Below are 14,213 nucleotides of genomic sequence, written 5' to 3' on the forward strand. Positions count from 1 at the left end.
AGCTCAGTAGCGCGGGGAATTTCGAGTGGCCGGCGGACGCGGGAGGCCTGTGGGTGGAGGACCCCCAGCACCCTCGGCAGTGACCATGGACTCCGTGGCCGAGCCGCGCTGGCCTCCGGGCCTCGCCGTCCTGAAGGTGAGCGCCTGTCAGGCGGCCCCGCGGGCCTGGCGAGCCCACCGTGGGCGGCCTGGCCGTGGGCTGCCGCCTTCCGCCGCTCCCCGTCCCCTGCGGCCATTGTCCTCCCGCGCTCCGGCCGCGGCTCGGCGACGCCGCCGGAATCCCGTTTGTTCCTGCTGGACCTGAGCTGTCCCCGCCGGAGGCGCCCTGGGACCCCAGAGGGAAGTGCAGCTGGTGGGGTTGGTTACATCAGCCGGCGGGTGGGTGTGGGGGCCGGTGCTGCCAGGCCCGTTTCCGGACCCTTGGGGTTTGCAGAGCGGTCAGCCCGGGGTGGAGGAGGCCCCAGCGGGGCTGGTGTTAGAACCACGCGGCTTCTCACGGGGAGATCAGTTCTCCCCTAGTGTTCCAACCCGCCGTGTGACAGCTCTGCCCCGTTGCCAGCCGGGTCTTGCTTGGCACGCTCCAGAGACAGGGCACCAGCCACCGTTCACCCCAGTGCTGGACAGAAATGAGACTTGGGAGTTCTAGTTCCGAACCGGGGGCGCCTGGGGTTCGTGGTTTTCATCCACTGTGCTACGTGGATCTGGTTGTCCTGTAAACTTAGAAACCTCTTCTGTAGTTGCTGAGTGTTCCTGCCTTCACCTGCTGTGACCTGGAGCTGCCTGGGACGCCTGCTGGCGGGAGTTGTGGTTGAAGCCCACGCGGGGCGCACGGTGCTGGCCAGCAGTGGCGTGATGAGGGCCACCCTCGCTCTGCTGCCTCACTTCCCCACGCCAGCCTTGCAGCCAAGGACTGGGGACTGAGGACTCTGGGCAGGACCTGGACTGAGACAGGGAGAGGAACCCGGGCGGGGTGGGTAGGAGGTCGCTCTCCCGCGGGGTAGTGGAAGATTCCGGCAAGGTAATGTTGTTTCCCTTGTGTCACTGCAATAAACATTTTTCTGTTTTTGTTGTTGTTGGCTCATATTGAAGATATGTCCACATCGGGACAAATAGGAATTCAGAGTATCCCAGAGGAGCCTGGAATCTTGCTCAGTCTTCCCTCTCAGAGAAAGCCAGTAATAGTGGCTTCGGCTTTTAGGTGTTGGAAATCCGGGTTTGTGTTGACTGGGTTTCTGCTTAGGAGCTCGGAGGCCTTGACTTTAACTTGGGGCGCTGCTGCTGAGGGTGCTGAAGCCGTGGGGTTGTGGTGGTTAGGTGGCGGTGTAGGTTTCTTTTCCGACTTGAAGTATCCTGATCAAGCATGGACCGTGTCCTTGTGTGTTCATTATCTTTTGAAACAGATTCCGTAGTGGCTACATAGGATTTCATCACCTGAGCTGGTGGTGAACTCAATCCTTTTATTTAGGGTCAGAAAATCCCAAACAGAAGCCAAAATCTCCCAGCCCCTGGCTGGTTTGCTCAGGTAGCTGAGCGCCCCAGGGACTGTTACTTGTAACTTCCTTGCCAGTCTTTCCAGAATTGCCTTTTATGCGTGCACAGTGATCGTTTTTGTTCAGCCTTCTCTCCTTAACGAAGGCCCCACACCTCTTGCCCTGGTTGTCTTCCATTTTTCAGTGATCCTGGCCCTGCTTTCCTCAGCCTGCAGGGCAGCTCTCCTTGCAGGATGTGTTTGCCCAGTGTTTGTTGACATGGTTTAGGGATTTTTGGTTATGAGAACAGCTGCTTTCCTGTTTAGGTGGTGGCCCAGCTGGACAGTGTCCATCCCTCTGACCTCCCAAGGCATTCCCTTCTTCACTTCGTCGTCTTGTCAGTGTCCCAGCTGTGACAATAAGCCAGGGAGGTAGAGTGAGAACCAGTAACCCATGGCACGGGGAGCCACTGCAAAGGGCTGGCAGGCCAGGAGAGTGTGCAGGGCCCTCCTGTGTGTGTCGGAGCAGGCTGTAACTGGAGATCTGAGTGTGCAGGGGGCGCATGGGGGAGGTTGGCTGTTTGTCAAGGATGCCTGACTAGGCCGGCTTCGTTGCATAATGGATTAAGCTGCCCCTTGCAGTGTTGGGCTTCTCACATAGGCCTTGGTTTGAGTTCCAGCTGCTTTGCCTGCAGTCCAGCTCCCTGCTTATGGCCCAGTTGTTTGGGCCCCTGCAAACCATCTTGGAGACTGGCCAAAGCTGCCAGCTTCAGCCTGGTCCAGCCCTTGCCTCTGTGGCCATCTGGGGAATGAACCAGCAGGTGGAAGAGCTCTCTGTGCAACTTTGACTTTCAAGTAAATAAATAAATAAAACTGTAAAAGGGGGAGGGGCTTGATGTGGCATAGCAAGCTGAGCTTCCCTTGCAATGCCTGCATCCCACATACGTCACTGGGTGGAGTCCCAGCTGCTCCACTTCTGATCCAGCTTCCTGCCAGTGCACCTGGGAAAGCAGCAGCGGCCGGCCCAAGGTGCTCCCGCCTGGGAGGCCTGGAGGACTTGGGCTCCCAGCTTCAGCCTGACCCGGCCCTGGCTGTTGCAGCCATCTGGGGAGTGAGCCAGTGTGTAGAAAGTCCCACCCTCTTCCCCACACACACGCACATCTGTGTTTAGGAGGAGCCGTTGTGTGCATCCTAACGGGAGGTGTTCTTGAGTTATGTCTCTAGAGGGTGAAGATGGAGTTGTGTGGTCAGTGTTCTAGTCTTGGTGTCCCTCTGATGTAACTGTATGTGTGTTTTGCATTTCAGCCAGTAGATGATTTGCTGCGATGTGGAATTTGCTTTGAATACTTCAACATTGCAATGATGATTCCTCAATGTTCACATAACTGTAAGTATGGTTCTTTTCTGTGAATTAGTCAGGAAAAAGTGAAATTTTCACCTTGATGCCAAGATAAGAATGCCTGTTCCTCGTTTTCTCGTCTCTGTCTTGAAGTTTTGAGGTCTTCTCATCTCCCACTCCTTCAGTTTCGGCTTTTTCACCAGGGGTCCTGTATTTTCTGCAGCCTCCTCCTGGCATAGTTTTATGGTTTTTATGTAATTTGTGGCAGTAAAGGTTTGGGTCACAGTGTGCCAGTCTTTATTTTCCAAGCAATTTTAGATACTGAGTTTTAGATTGGTTCTTTTTGACAGGGTGATGTGTGGTTAAATTAGTAGTGCCGGATACAGAACTTGAGTGTTAGCCGTCTGTAGCAGTTGGAATGCCCAGGCCCCTCCTTTCCATGGGGTTGTGTTCCATGAAACCCATAGAAATTGAAGCTGTCTGCCATGGGCAGCCTAGCTTAGCAACATGGGACCTGAAAAGGCCTGCTGTTTACCTTCTCCAGGGTAGCCGCTGCAGCCTGGCAGCCCCAGAGGGCCTCACCGTGTGGGGCTGACCCTGGGGAGGTCCGAGATTGGAATTTGAAGCCTGTCTCCACGAAATGTCGCGTGCTCTCACCAGCTCGGAGTTGTTGGTGGAGCCGCTTGGCGTCCGGTCGGGCTCTCTCTGTCTACCCTGTATAGTCCTGGCCACCTGCCATGTGAGACCTTGGCAGGTCTTGTTGTTAAGTTGCTTGGCCTTGTTGCTTTAGCTTTTGTCAGGTCTTGGTGTTTCGGAATCAGGTTGCCAGTTTGTAAAAGGCAGCCTGCTGGCTGTTCACTGGGTTGGCATCTTACCCATGGGTAGTGGTAAGCCTGCGGTTACAGAGTGACTGAATTGATGTATTTGCAAAATCAAAGAAAAAAAATGGAAGGAGGGCATTATGGTTATCAGAATTGGCCTTAGGAAATACATGAAACTGTTCTCTTTATATTAATAAAAAAATAAAATAAAAAGCAAGTTTTATTATAAATATTAACATCTTAGGGCCTGGCGAGGTGGTCTAGCAGCTAAAGTCCTCGCCTTGAACACTCCGGAATCCCATATGGGCGACTGGCCCTGCTTCCCATCCAGCTCCCTGCTGTATCCTGGGAAAGCAACTGAGGATGGCCCAGAGCCATCCTCATGCTGGCAGACTCTAAAGAAGCTGCTGGCTCCTGGCTCCTGGCTTCAGATCAGCTCAGCTCCAGGCATTGCGGCCACTTGGGGAGTGACTCAGTGGATGGCAGATCTTCCCCTCTGCTTCTCCTCTGTGTATCTGCCGTCTCAGGAGCAGCAGCAGGACGCTGGCTTGCAAGCAGAGCAGCTGGGCTCCATGTACATCGCTCGGGCTGTGCCCACAGAAATTTGATTGTATCTTGAACATGCTGAACTCTTTGACTTATTTTAAAGTTAACTGACATTGTATTTAAATTAGTTTTTTATAGACGTTGTGTATTTGTGTCTTACCCTTTAATCCTGTTGAATCATATCTATTTTTCCCTGGAATTTAATATTTAGACTTGTACTGTTTCAGAAGATGTTAGTAACATGTGGTGGCTGTTTACATTTCAATTAAATTTTATTACAGATAAATCAGGTTTCAGTTCCCTGATTGGATAGCCATATTTCAAGTACAGTTAAGGCACATGTCTACTGTGGCACAAAGTGGGTGTAATTGTCAGTGAGGGTGAGTTTAAATGATCCATGGCGCGTCTCAGAAACAGAGGCACAGTTAGACAGCGAGATGTATGCAGAGGGCTCCCAGTGCTGGCTCCCTGCCCAGATGCCGCCCAGAGCCAGGTGCCAGGGGTGCAGTGGCACCTGGGCTGTCACCACTGCCCCGGGGTCGGCACAGCTGGCCGCCTGGTCAGGAGCAGAGGCGGTCCCGGCACCGGGTCCCTGGATGTGGAATGTGGGTGCCTCACCCACCAGGACCAACGCCTGCTCCCTGCACCTCGCCTCTTGTTTTCCGTTGGCTCATCTATTCTTTCCCTTGTTGACATTTTACAAAGCACAATTAGAGTGATGTTCTTCCACAGCTGGTTTCTTAGCTCCAGTTGTTTGTTTGCTCGACAGTGATGGCTTCAGACACATGTCCTGGACTCCACTCCAGCCTCCATCTAGCAGTGCTAAGGAGTCTGAGTGGTGTGAGCCTGCTCTAGCTGTGTCCCCCAGCCTTCCTCACTGTTGCGATCCAGTGTGGGTGCAAGTCTCCTTTTCCTTTTGCGCATGCTCTCTGGTTGGCAGGTCAGATTTGCAGAGAGGGGAAACAGAGAGAAAGCTTTCGCATCTGCTGGTTCAGTCGCCGAATGACAGCAGTGGCTGTGGCTGAGCCGATCAGGAGCCAGGAGCTTCTTCTGAGTCCCCCACGTGGGTGCAGGGTCCCAGGGCTCTGGGCCGTCCTCGACTGCTTTCCCAGGCCACAAGCACGGAGCTGGATGGGAAGTGGAGCAGCCAGGACACGAACTGGTGCCCATATGGGATCTCAGCGCTTCAAGGGGGAGGATTAGTCCATTGAGACATTGCACTGGGCCCTTCCTTCTGCTCTCATCCCTCTGTGGTTGGAAAAGACAGGGAGGATTTCTGCCCGTTGCAGTCTGTTCAGACGCGCGTTAGGAGCCAGCAGGTGGTCCTTCCCTGATGATGAGCTGCTCCCTGCTGCTCCCTGTGACTCACTCGCTGTGTGTGGCTGTCGCCGTGTCCATTTCTGTGCAGTCAACCTCTTAGTTCTGTCACTGTTTGCCGTACGTGCTTGGATGCTCTGGTTGGTAACTCTTGTCTTCTTGGTGAATTGACCCTTTTTACCCCTACAGTGTTCTCTCGTTTGTGTCTCTGACATTGTCTTCAGGCCACATGAGATATTTGTCCTCCATCCCTTCCCCTGTGCGTAAATCTAAGGGAGTCTCAGAGCGAAATGTAGTCCTGGTGGTTTAATCTGCAGAGCCACACTGTCTGCTTGCTGGGGGAATTTAATCCGTTTGTGTTTAGCGTAATTACCGAAGACTTAATGATTGGCATTTTGCAGATTTCTGACTCTCTGTGGCCTTCTGTCTCGCTGCTTCCCTGGCTGTCTTCCTGTGTGCTGGCAGATGTTTCTGGGCCTTGATTCCTTTCCTGTTCCCTTCCCAGTGTCTTCTCTAGGCATTTATTTATTTACTTATTTATTTACAGTTACTATGAGGTTTTTATAAAACATATTTACCCAGTCTACTTTAAACTGATAGCTTAATTTCTATCTCAGGAAAGCTAGTGTTACCTCTTTCTTCTACACTTCATTATTAATGTCATAAGTTGTATCATTTTATATCATGTATTGATTACCTTGTAGTCATATTTCCTTCATATTGCTGGCTTAAATTCTATGCCAGCAATAGAGAAGCCACACCTGCGCGTTAGCCTTTCTGCTGTAGGTCTGAGGTGCTGACGTCATGGCATAGAGATCCTGTGCTTTAGGGGAGGCCAGATTTAGCGTCTTGCTGTGTTCTGGAGGCGCCCAGAAATCACTCCATTAGTTGCTGCATCTTAAACGTCTCAGGCATTGTCATTTTAAATCGCTTTGTTTTGCTGATTTAGTGTTTCGGATGGGAATACTGAGCAGCCCATTTGCAACTGTGCAGTCATTAAGGTTTGTAGGGTGTATAGCGGCCAGGTGGCCACTCCGAGTTGGTGGTGTAGAGTGTTCTGGACCAGAGTGGGTTTACTCCCGTCTGTGCCATGCCCGTGAGTGAAAGTGGTCTTGTAAAGACTGGTAAGCTCAGGTGCCACTCTTCTTTGTATTTGTACGATTTTTCTATTTTGTCATGGAATATGCTCAGAATATTTGCTCTTAGATGAAATCATGGGCTTATTCACTTATTGAGTTACCATTCTTTTAAAGGTTGCCAGGCAGTATTTTTTTTTTTTATTATTACAGCCAGATATACAGAGAGGAGGAGAGACAGAGAGGAAGATCTTCCATCCGATGATTCACTCCCCAAGTGAGCCGCAACGGGCCAGTGCGCGCCGATCCGAAGCCAGGAACCAGGAACCTCTTCCAGGTCTCCCACGCGGGTGCAGTGTCCCAATGCATTGGGCCGTCCTCAACTGCTTTCCCAGGCCACAAGAAGGGAGCTGGATGGGAAGTGAAGCTGCCGGGATTAGAACCGGCACCCATATGGGATCCCGGGGCTTTCAAGGCGAGGACTTTAGCCGCTAGGCCACGCCGCCGGGCCCAGGCAGTATTTTTTAAAGCTTAACTAAGAATTGTGTAAGAGTGGAAAGCAATTTCATTTTATCTTTTCAAGAAGTGGAGTGTGAGTTTTCAGTCAGTGACCTTTGTGGAATCAAGAGGCAACCTACGTTCCCAAGCAGATGGCAGTGTTTTCCTCCCCTTGCCTTCTTAAGGCTCTGCACACACCACGTGCACAGGACAGAGGAGGGCGGCGCTGGCCTGAGGCTGGGCTCAGCTCACTTTGCAGTGGGAGGGCGGCAGTGTTATGGCAGGGTTATCCTTGGATCGCAGTCACGCCCTGTGGGTATGATCACTGGCAGGTCTGCCAGGACTGATGGGGAGCAGTTGTCCAGTGTTGCCCAGGAGAGGCCAGCACTGATGGTCCAGAGGCCGACTCCTGCTTGACTCTCACCTGCATCCGATGGAGGTGCTGTGGAGATGATGTCCGACTTCAACACTGGCGCTAAGACTTTTGGGGCTGTTAGTATGAGGTGACTGTTTTGTGCATGTGAGGACTAGATAAATTTCGGGCTGGAGTGCCTGACTCGAGCCGTCCCCCTGATTCCCCATGCTGTCTGCAGCCCTCGGTGTGCTGGGGTTTGGATGGGAAGCCCTCAAGGGCATCATGATGAGCCTCAGGGCCTGGAGCGGCTTCGCCCCCTAGAGGACACAGTGTGACTTCGTGATGCTGGGCTTCCGGCCCCCAGAACTGGGAGGAGGTGAGTCTTGTTCTTTAGGCCACCTGGCGTGTGATGGCAGCCCCAGTAGGCCAGGCGCCTCCTCTCCACCTTGCCCTGGTGGAGAGCTGCTGGGAGATAGAGCAGCTGGGACTTGAGCCCGTGCCCGCATGCCGGCATTGCTGGTGGTGACTTTGCCTGCTACACCGCAACACTGCTCCTCCCACCCTCTTAGGTTAATAAGGAAAATGAAATGCTCACCTAGCTTTCACTATGCTTTCTCCCAGGCTCTTGCTCTTTTTTCCTTTACATAGATTGGGTTTCTCACCTAAGTAATTTTGCTGTGTTTGAAGAAGTCTTCAGCCCTTCTTTGAAGGCCTGCATATCCCTCAGTTTCCATGGCTGTGATGAAGCACCCGAGGCTGGTTGCTCGCTGAGCTCAGTGGCGGAGGTTGGGAGTCAGGCAGCGTGGTGTGGGGCTTGCGCTGCCCAGCTGCCCTGGCTGCAGCATGGCATGGTGTGTGGCCTCAAGGCTCCTGGCCATCCCGGAAGCCAGAGAGGTGCTGTCGCTCTTTGAGAATTGACATGAGGACAGGTTTAGCACCCCCAGCATGCAGCCACTGGGAATGTGGCCTCCCCTCCCCATGGTCCGCCTCCATCACAGAACCCGGCTGGGGCAAGCTGGGGCAAGCTGCGTGCAGACCACAGCAGTGGTGGTGGAGGGGGCAGTAGATACTGGTCTTCTCCCCACTTGTTAACCCTCCAGATGGCCGCAGTTGCAGTGGGGTGTGGGGTGTGCTCAGCTCTGTGTGGCCATGCCCCATGGCTGTGATCAGCTCTATATGGCCATGCTGTGATCAGCTCTGTGTGGCCATGCTCCATGGCTGTGATCAGCTCTGTGTGGCCATGCCCTATGGCTGTAAATTCACATGCGTCAGGATGGGGTGGTGGCAGTTTTGCACGTCGCCTGGGCCCTGACGGCCCTGCAGTGGGCGGGCTCTGCTTACATGGTTTCTTGCCACACAGTTGCTTTGCCCCTCCCCTGGCCACGTGGACAAGGGAGTTTTCCACTGTTTGCCGTGAGAACCTGGCAGGAGAGCTGGAGCTGGCGCTCAGGGCCGCCCAAGGCAGGGTGGCCTGGAGGTTGAGGCTGTGGGGCGCGTCCACGCTGAGTGGCCAGCACTTTGCTTGCAGCGCTGGGTTTCCTGCTGTGTCTCTGCTCCGCTGTGGTTCTCTGTCCACCTGTCCCTCAGTTTTGGGGGCAGCAGCCTACCCTGTGACCATGTGTCTGACGGGTCTAGGGAGGGCTGTGTGTCTCTGCTTTTTAGCTGTTGGAGTTTCTGGGGACCTCCAAGCCCCTGACATGCCCAGTCAGCACCTCTTGTCTTTGCGTCCCAGAACTTGACCTCCGTCTGTTCCATCCTTGTTGGGTTCCTTTGAGGCTGGCATGGCGTGCTTGTTTCCTGGTATATGCCACTGACACCATCCTGTCTTCTCAGTGACTTCTCTGTGACCAAGCTTCAGCCCAGCCGAGCTGGGGCTACTAGTGAGTGTTGCTTGGTGACCCTTGTCTTTAGTCACGTGGGCGTTTTCTTTGCCTGGAAGAGCGTTTTACACCACCCAGAGTGACACGTTTAGTTCATGCACGTTTGCTGTGCGACTGGTGCGGGCTTGCGCTGCCTGCCTGGTGCCCTGAGGCTCTGAGGCTCTTAGGGCCTGCGTGTGGAGAGTGAGAAATGGCTGTCATCTATGGGTTTAGGACATACAAGTCCCTCCTTTGATAACGTGGGGGTTCTTATTTCTTCACGTGTGTAAATATCTTGTTTGGAAAGGTGCAGAGCATCCTCGCGTGTTTGTGCAGCACCAGCTGTGGTCTCACCGCTGCCGCACTACAGAGAGGGTGTGTGTGATGCTTGCAGAATGCAAGGTGCGTGCTGAGAGTGTGTGCCGGCAGGCTCACTGTGCACAGGTGTAAAGGTGCTGGAAATGGGAGATTATCATGATAGCTTTTAAAATGATGATGCAAGTGCCTTGTTGTCATTCCTGTGTTACTAGTATTGTTTGATTTATCGAGTTGCATTTTGTTTTTGCAGATTGTTCTCTATGTATAAGAAAATTTCTGTCTTATAAAACTCAGTGTCCAACCTGTTGTGTGGTGAGTTGTTTTTTGACTTATTGATTCACACAGATATTTCTGCTTCATTTATGTGCAGTGGCCCTTGGGGAGAAACACAGTTACTAAATTAAACTTTGTAAAAGGCATTTTCAGGAAGGACCTTTCTTATAACCTGTACTTAAGGAAGTAAAAACAAATTGTAAGACAAGGATGTAGCTCTCTCTACTTCTTTATTTTTATTTTTTAAAAGATTATTTGAGAGGTAGACTTACAGAGAGAAAAGAGGAGGGAGGGAGGGAAGATGGGAGAGAGAGAGAGAGAGAGAGAGCTCACTCTTCCTTCTGCTGGTTGACTCCCTGAATGGCCACGATGGCCAAGTTGAGCAGTCCGAAGCCAGGAGCCAGAGCTCCCACATGGGGCTCCAGGCCTCCCACATGGGTTCAGGGTCCCAAGGATCTGAGCCATTCTCAGCTGCTTTCCCAGGAGCTGGGTCAGAAGTGTAGCAGCTGGGACTCGACCTGGCACCTGTATGGGATCCTGGCCCTGCAGATGGAGGATAAGCATGATAAGCCACCATGCCAGCCCCAACTCTTTAATTCTTATAGCACATGATTTTATGGGCCTTAGTTTTGTTGTTAATTTCTCGCTTTAGGGGGAAATCTGGTGGCGGGATTACGCAGTTACCAAGGGTTGCGGTCAGGATTTGGGCAGAAGGCAGATGTGTGCAGCCATGATCCGTCACCAGCCTCACCAGTCCCCAGTCTCTCTGCCAGGCTAGATGGTCAGGGAAACACCAGGCAGTTTATTATTGTAGTTTGACAAACTGTCTAAGTAGTGGCGATACATGGAGGGGAAGATTAAAAGGGAGATTTGGACATAGAGGTGGGTAGTGAGAGCAAGAGTCCTGTGAGAGTGCGGGGGCTGTGGATGGGTGGGCCCATTCAGCCTCTCGGGGGGAGCATTGTGTGGCAATGTCACTGAGCGTGTCAGGGCTGTCCCCTGAGTCAGAAATGGCGCCATGGGGCTCCCGGGCCCCAGAGCTGCCCGGCTCTGCTTGCCAGGGACCAGGGACCACTCACAAGTCCTCCAGTTGGCCGTTTCCTTTGGCCTTCTTGAAAGCTGAGCTTGTGTTCACACTCTGAATGCTCAGAGTTCCTCCCGATGTTATTACGTAACAGAGCATCACTCTCCTGTTTATTGGGAGAAGTTTTTGGAAAGCCGAGTGCTGGCATTTTGAAGAAAGGTTCTTGCCCATACTTGGTTTTACCTTCCTGAGCACCAGGTAACTAATGTGTGCTTTAACAAGTGCTTGGGGAGCCTTTCTCAGCCTTCAGCAGATCCCGAGTCACTGTTGTAAGATCCCGTAGAGGCCGAGCTAACTGAGCTTTACCTGGAGGTTTTCCTGGAAGGCTTGGGGGAGCGCTGCAGGCGACTGCTCGGACCCGAATCATGCTTGGGATGAATAAATTACTGCTTTTGACCTTTCTCCGTCTGTTGTTTTTCTTTTCTAGACTGTCACAGAGCCGGACCTGAAAAATAACCGTGTGTTAGATGAACTGGTAAAAAGCTTGAATTTTGCACGGTATGATGTAATTATGTGACTAACTTCTAACTGCTCTTCCTGTTGTGGGTGCTCGGTCTCTTCTATGTACACTTGTCCGACAGGGAGTGTAGGAGAAAGGAAGTGATGGTACTGTGCGTGCACATGTGCTGTTTTATTCCTCGACCCAGCAGACATTCTCCCGTGGTGAAGAACACCGGAGAAGGTGCAGTGGGAGGACTCGGCTGCCATTGGGTGCTGGGACCCTGCTCCCGCGGCAGCCTGTAATTCTGGTGGCCTGGCCTTAGATGCAGCTGTTTATCTCAGGAACCCTGCTTCCTTCCACTGGGGAAGAACTTTCTGGAGACCTGGACCTGGTGCTTGCAGCTGCCTGGGCCTCTCCGTGGAGTTAGACATGGGCACACTGGCCCGTGGACACATGTCTGTAATTGCTTCTCTCTGTTGTCCATTAATCCATTAACTCTTTTTTTTTTTTTTTTTTTTTTTTTTTTTATATATAATCCATTTTATTGTATTGTTGTTGACAATCTTTACATAGTTAACTATAGTTGAAGGAAAATCACGAAAGAGAAGGAAAAAAAAAAAAAAAAAAAAAAGGTTCGGGGGGATAGGGAGGTGGGCAATGCTATTATGTCCATATTGTTTCCATCATGTATCTGAGGTAAAAGGGGATATTGAGGGAGAAGCCCCACCCGGTTTCCCGCCCACCCCAAGTCCCATATGTGGGGCATGCTCTGAGATATGTGCTCAAGTGGAGTTAATAGTTCTCCAGTTATGAGTCACTGCCAGTTTCGCTCGATGAGGTGGTCCACTGATTGATATGGTCCATCATGAAGTCTCCATTTGTCCCATATTTCGCTGCCAACATGTAGCTGAGATGAATGATTGTCCTATTCTGTCTTCTGTCTTTTCTTGGTTAGAATTCTGAGTCCAGCAGTTCAAGTGGGGAGATCTCCAAAGATACTTTGAGGTATTCCCAGACCAGATTCTTGTATGTTCTAGCAAGCACAGGGCCCGGCACAGTCCATCACCCTGATCAGCTGGTGGTTGCAATTGCTGTGTTGGTTCTGTTTTCAGTCCCGAGTTGCACTGGAACCAATGGGTGTTGCAGTCCAGTCTGGTTCGGCCCTTACATCAACCAGTGGGAGCTGCAGCCTAGTCGGGGCGACCCACAATAACCCCCACCAAGCCTGCCCCCTACCCTGGTTTGCCAATTTGTGTAGCAGAAGACCAGTCTGTCCCCCATCCCATTTGGCTCTGGTACTTGTCAATGGGTATTAAAGCTTAGTTCTATCTAATCGACTCAACCATCCAGCCCTCACAGATGTTGTTGAGTGCCTCTGTCTAGCCATCCCAGCCCCCGTCCTAGTTTTCATGCCCTCCCACGGGAATAGTGACCCAAGAAGGGGGAACCCACTTTTTCCCTCCCAGGTCTCTCTGTCCCGGTTTATGCACTCTTTAGGTGGTCCTGTGATTTGACTCGACAGTATTAGTCCCCAGTGCCAGCTTCTGCCAGCTGATGCTGTGGCCCTGATCTTGTCCACATGCAGCGCACAGGTGTTGTAGCCTTGCTTAGTCGTGTCTGTCTCTATCCCAGCCAACACTCTCCAGTGGGAGTGGTTGTCCAGCGAGGGGACCAGCCCCTTAACCCCCCCGCCAGCTCTGCCCCTCCCTTCCTGGATCTCACGTGTGCTGGATGGGTGTTGCATTCATATCCAGTACAGGCAACCACGCCCTGGCGTTCCAGAATGTGTACTGGTTTTGTCGCAACCAAACCCGGCACATTCCACACTCTGTTCTGGTGATCGGATTTGCCAGAGGATGACATGAACTGATTCAGCCTGGCCTGCTCCTGACCCATGCCGAATGCATGCCAGTGGGAAACTTTCCATGGCCTATTCTGGGCTGTTTCCAATCATGCTTCTCGCGCTTACCTGCAGGGACTGTGTCCTGCCAGAGGAGTTGCCCAGGCTCCTCCATCAGAACCCCTCCCAATGCCAGATTTTGCGCTTGCCAGGGGGTTCTTGAGCCAACCCTACTCAGTTCACGTCCTGTCCTAGCAGGAACAGTGGCTTTTCCTGGCTGGCTTTCACCCCATTCTGACTCTTGTTGTTGGATGTTTCAGCCCAGCCATGGCTCGTCCATACCCACATACAGCTCACACATGGCTCAGAAGGGGATTGAGACCCAGCCTAGTCAGTCCCACATCTACCCTGTTTCTCCATAACACCTGATGGTGCTGGGATCTGAACCGGCCTGGTGCATCCAATCCCAGCCCACACTAGTGCCTCGGGTGACTGCAACTGTTTCCTAGATAGAACGCAGCCCCCATTCCAGCACATACACCCCTTGGTGGGAACCTCATCCCAGCTGTGGCTTCCCAGATTGGGACCGTTCCTAGCTGTAAATCACACACCTGCACGTGGTTGCTCCGAGGACCATTAGGTGCCAGCCTGCTACACTAGCCGGAGCTTATCTTTTACTTGATAGGTGTTCAAAGCTCAGCATTGTTAAGGGATTGGAAGTTCTTCAAAGGAAGAGTTACTGGCATTGGGAATCTTTAGGATTGACTCAGATCCCAGAAACAGTGGGGTCACTCTAGAGCTATCTCAGCAGCGATTCAGATGTCCAATACCACAGAGCTCCCCGGCCGGGCGGCCAGTAGGCACAGCCTGGCGCCAAATGGCGCACTGGCCGCCCTGGCCCAGCCCGCCATGAGCCATGGGCACATGGCGGACTGGGTTCGGGATCCGAGCTAGACGTCCTCTCCCGCAGCCCTCGG

The 14,213-nt window shown here is 52.5% G+C and overlaps 1 protein-coding gene across 2 annotated transcripts in view; it reads left to right on the plus strand.

Annotated features, from left to right (window-relative positions):
* The window catches only part of RAD18 (RAD18 E3 ubiquitin protein ligase), a 73,625-nt gene continuing 59,412 nt past the window's right edge, over positions 1-14,213 (plus strand). For both annotated transcript variants that reach the window (XM_012925931.2, XM_058678394.1), the window contains exons 1-4: positions 1-136; positions 2,774-2,855; positions 9,848-9,909; positions 11,382-11,452. In XM_012925931.2, coding sequence (XP_012781385.2) covers positions 86-136; positions 2,774-2,855; positions 9,848-9,909; positions 11,382-11,452 — 266 coding nt within the window. In that variant the 5' untranslated portion in view covers positions 1-85. The remainder of the gene's footprint in view (positions 137-2,773; positions 2,856-9,847; positions 9,910-11,381; positions 11,453-14,213) is intronic.

Source organism: Ochotona princeps, chromosome 21 (assembly GCF_030435755.1).
Source record: "Ochotona princeps isolate mOchPri1 chromosome 21, mOchPri1.hap1, whole genome shotgun sequence".
In the NCBI taxonomy this organism is placed as follows: Eukaryota; Metazoa; Chordata; class Mammalia; order Lagomorpha; family Ochotonidae; genus Ochotona; species Ochotona princeps.